Raw genomic sequence first — 3,886 nt, forward strand, 5'->3', positions numbered from 1 at the left:
AAACTGAATCATCAATCTTGAATATTGAATCATCCGTGTCAGGTATAAACATTAAGATAGTTATTTTATTAAATAATAAAATTATAAATTTTATAGTTGAAGAACCTGAGTTAGTAGTTAAAACAACGCGAACGCCAACTAAATCGTTAGAAGATATAAGTATTTTAATGCCGAAAAAAATGTGTACTGAAACTGAATCATCAATCTTGAATATTGAATCATCCGTGTCAGGTATTAATTTTAAATATACATATTATTTATAGATTTGTGATTAGGTAGATAGCTGTGTATTTTTTATTCATTTTTTTTTTTTTATTAAGTTTAGTGGTATGATTTTTTTTGTAGTTTTAATAATTGAAATAGTTTATATTAAAAAGTTTAACTATTGTCTAACAGTAGGTATCTATTAAATAAAAATTACATTGACAAAATTAATTTGTGTAACAAAAAGTATTTTATTCAAATACTAGTCAATGACTGTTCATAACATCATAATAGTAGGTAAGTACCTATAGTTCTCATTTAGGGTCTCTGGGAGAAAAAGTTATGGGCAGTTCATTTTACATTTTTACTTAAAAAAAACTCTAAATTAAAAAAAGCATGATTAACAATACACACCTATTTTATTAGTTAAAGTTTCTTATTGTTATTTGATTATTTATTTTTTTTTTAATGTATATATTTTTGTTTTTATCATAGATAAGACCACAGTAATGTTTGATAATGATCCTGGTAAATGGCCAAAGTTGATACCCAGCGGTTTAAAAGGTTATTTCTTAAATCTTGGTGTTAGTCAGCCTTCCCCTATGGAGTTGAGTAACTGGCAGTTTCCAAAAACAAATGACTCTCATGGCAGTGTACGTTGTTTTCATGAAAAATATTATTTTAAAACACAGCCATGTGGTGAAATTATCAAACGTTCGTGGCTATCATACTCATCATCTCTTGACAAAGTATTTTGTACTACCTGTAAAATATTTGGTTTGCCAAAAGCTCAAAAACTTACAATTGCCTCAGTTGGAACTGTAGATTATAGAAATATAAAAATAAATATTGAAAACCATGAAAGCTGCAATGATCATATTCAATCTGTTTTAAGTAGAGCATTGTATGAAAGTCATAATCGTATTGATGCACAAATTATCCAAGGTTCTAATATACAAATTTCTGAAAATAGGGAAATACTTAGGGTTATTATTGATTCTCTAATATTTATGGCTCGACAGAATATTGCACTGCGAGGTCATGATGAATCATCATTTTCAACCAATCAAGGAAACTTTTTAGAATTAATTAAAATGTTTGCCAAGTATCATCCAACGTTACAGCACCATTTAAATACAATTGAACAGCACAAACGAAATCGACTTACTTTCTTATCACACGATACCCAAAACAAACTATTAAGTATATTATCAAATATTGTTCGTTCAACAATTTTGAGTGAAGTTAAAAAAGCTGGTATATTTTCTGTAATAATTGATACCACTACTGACGTATCAAAATTAGAGCAATTTTGCTTAGTTATTAGATATGTTTTTGATGGAGAAATCTATGAACGTCTTCTAGCTCTAACAACTACCCAAGATGCAACTGGATTTGGCATGTTTCAGGTTTTTTGTAATATAACTGAAAATAATAATTTGAACTGGAAAGAACATCTTTGTGCTCAAGGATATGATGGCGCTGCATCAATGCAAGGAGTGTATTCCGGTTTGAGGACACATATACAAAACCATAACCCACGAGCAATTTATGTTTGGTGCTTTGCACATGTACTTAATTGAGTCATTGTAGACACTTGTGACATATGTTTAGAAACAAGGAACTTTTTCGGCGATTTACAGGCATTAAATTAATAAATGAAAGCTCGCAAAAGAACCGCAAAATTTGTAGAATTACAAAACAAGAACTATCCAAATAAACCTATACGCCGTCTTAAACATTTTTCGACAACTAGGTGGACTTCTCATGATAGAGCATTAACTGTAATATTTGAAAAATATAAAGCATTAGTACAAACATTACAATTTTTGCAAACTTCTGATGATTCTGACCGTGACTCATTGTCAAAAGCAAAAGGTTTAGAAACAGCTATAAACTCTTATATGTTTGTTATTACAATGATTTTTATACAAAATATATTTTCAATTACTTCTCCATTGTCTAAATATCTTCAGTCTAAGAACTTAGATTTTATACAAGCATTAGCACTAGTCGATGATTCCAGAAAAAGGTTGCAAAGTCTTAGAACAGATGAAGAATATTTGAAATTAGTTGACGAAACCAAATTGTTTGTGAATAAAAATAATGTACGTGAGACAGAGTTTAAAGTTCTCCGACCCAGACGGCGGAAAGTTATGCCAGGAGAACTTATTGTGGATGAAGTATGTTTATCACCTACTGACCGTTATAAAACTGAAGTATACTTTATTGTCCTTGATGCTATTATAATGTCCATTTCTATGAGATTCGACCAGTCAAGAGAAATATTAAAAGACTTATGTCTATTATCTCCTCAACGAATATTGAAGTATAGTAATGGTATAAACAAGACATTACCAAAGGATGCATTTAATGAAATTGAGGATTGGTTACCTGGAATTACTATAAACGATTTAAAAAATAAATATTTAACTTTGAGTTCATCATTAAAGGGTTTACTTGATAGCTGTCCAACGCTGCCAAAGCAATTGCATAAGAATATTTCTAAGGAACAAAATGAATGCTCTGAAAGTTCGACCGATAGTGACGGTGAAGAAAATACATCAATTACATCACAACAAATTATTAAAGTTTTATCTAACTACAATTTGAGTCAAACTTTCCCCAATTTATACTTGGCTTACAAAGGTTTACTGACAATACCTGCCTCATCTGCATCTGCAGAGAGAGCATTTTCAAAGGTAATCTTGCGTTTCTAACATAATTATTTATTTTGTTTTATTTTTTATCAAAAATAGTTTGAACTTGGAAGTTATAGTTTTTCATAGTTTCATCGTTTCATGTACATTTTATTACAGGTTAAATTAATCAAGACTAGACTACGTTCAACCATTGGACAAGATCGATTGGAAAGTTTGATGATTCTTAGCTGCGAAAGAGATATAAGTATCAATTATGAAGAAGCAATTAATGTGTATGCTATGTCGTCAGATTTATTAAGAGATAAGCTGATATTTAAATAAATGTGATTATGCCACTTCTGCAGTTTTAAAAAATAATTGTATACATGTATCTATAAAATTAAATTATACATTAATATGTATTATGTACCTACATGAAAGAAACATGTATATTTATATATTTATTATGTAATTATAATTAATTAATAAATAATAATATGTGAAATTATTGAGATTTTATAGTTGCCTATATGATTTTCAGAAAAAAATTTAATCGGGGGGGGGGGGGGGCAATGAGGGGGGGGTGGTCAAAATGTTTAAAATATACAATATGCTTCAAAGACTAAAAAAGTTCACGCCGCCACTGGCGCTCACGACAATAATATTATGTTATAAACATAGATACACCTACACTTATAATAACATCTCCATCTGTCCACCGCTGTACTCTATCTTCATTTGCTTTCCCTTCAAAAATTGGATACCTGAGCGCGAAAACAATACTAATTGATAATTATACAATTGTTACAGATTGGTAAAATACAAATTTTAATTGTTATAATTATAATGTATAAAAAGTAAAGGCCTAGTATTGATAAATGACTTTTGCAGAAATTCATTTTAACTAAATAGTTTATAATATTGCACAATTCGCATTTAGCTTACCCATATGAGGTTTCCCTACGAAAGTCGAAGGAGAATACCATCTCAGTTCACGTCTATGAACATTATATTATATAAATCTAATTATAAAATGGTTA

The 3,886-nt window shown here is 29.4% G+C and overlaps 2 protein-coding genes across 2 annotated transcripts; both read left to right on the forward strand.

The window, feature by feature from the left end:
* Positions 1 to 6: 6 nt before the first annotated feature.
* On the forward strand, positions 7 to 1,802 carry LOC112596836 (zinc finger MYM-type protein 1-like). The gene is made up of 3 exons (XM_025342662.1): positions 7 to 42; positions 97 to 231; positions 700 to 1,802. The coding sequence occupies exons 2-3, from the start codon at positions 168 to 170 to the stop codon at positions 1,785 to 1,787; spliced, it is 1,152 nt and encodes a 383-aa protein (XP_025198447.1). The 5' UTR covers positions 7 to 42; positions 97 to 167; the 3' UTR covers positions 1,788 to 1,802.
* A 35-nt stretch (positions 1,803 to 1,837) lies between these two features.
* On the forward strand, positions 1,838 to 3,205 carry LOC112596828. Its single transcript, XM_025342651.1, has 2 exons — positions 1,838 to 2,906; positions 3,024 to 3,205. Exons 1-2 carry the CDS (start codon positions 1,863 to 1,865, stop codon positions 3,186 to 3,188), a joined length of 1,209 nt encoding a protein of 402 aa, XP_025198436.1. The 5' UTR covers positions 1,838 to 1,862; the 3' UTR covers positions 3,189 to 3,205.
* Positions 3,206 to 3,886: the final 681 nt, after the last annotated feature.

This window comes from Melanaphis sacchari, unplaced genomic scaffold (genome assembly GCF_002803265.2).
Source record: "Melanaphis sacchari strain LSU unplaced genomic scaffold, SCAv2.0 Contig0_pilon_pilon, whole genome shotgun sequence".
Lineage (NCBI taxonomy): Eukaryota > Metazoa > Arthropoda > Insecta > Hemiptera > Aphididae > Melanaphis > Melanaphis sacchari.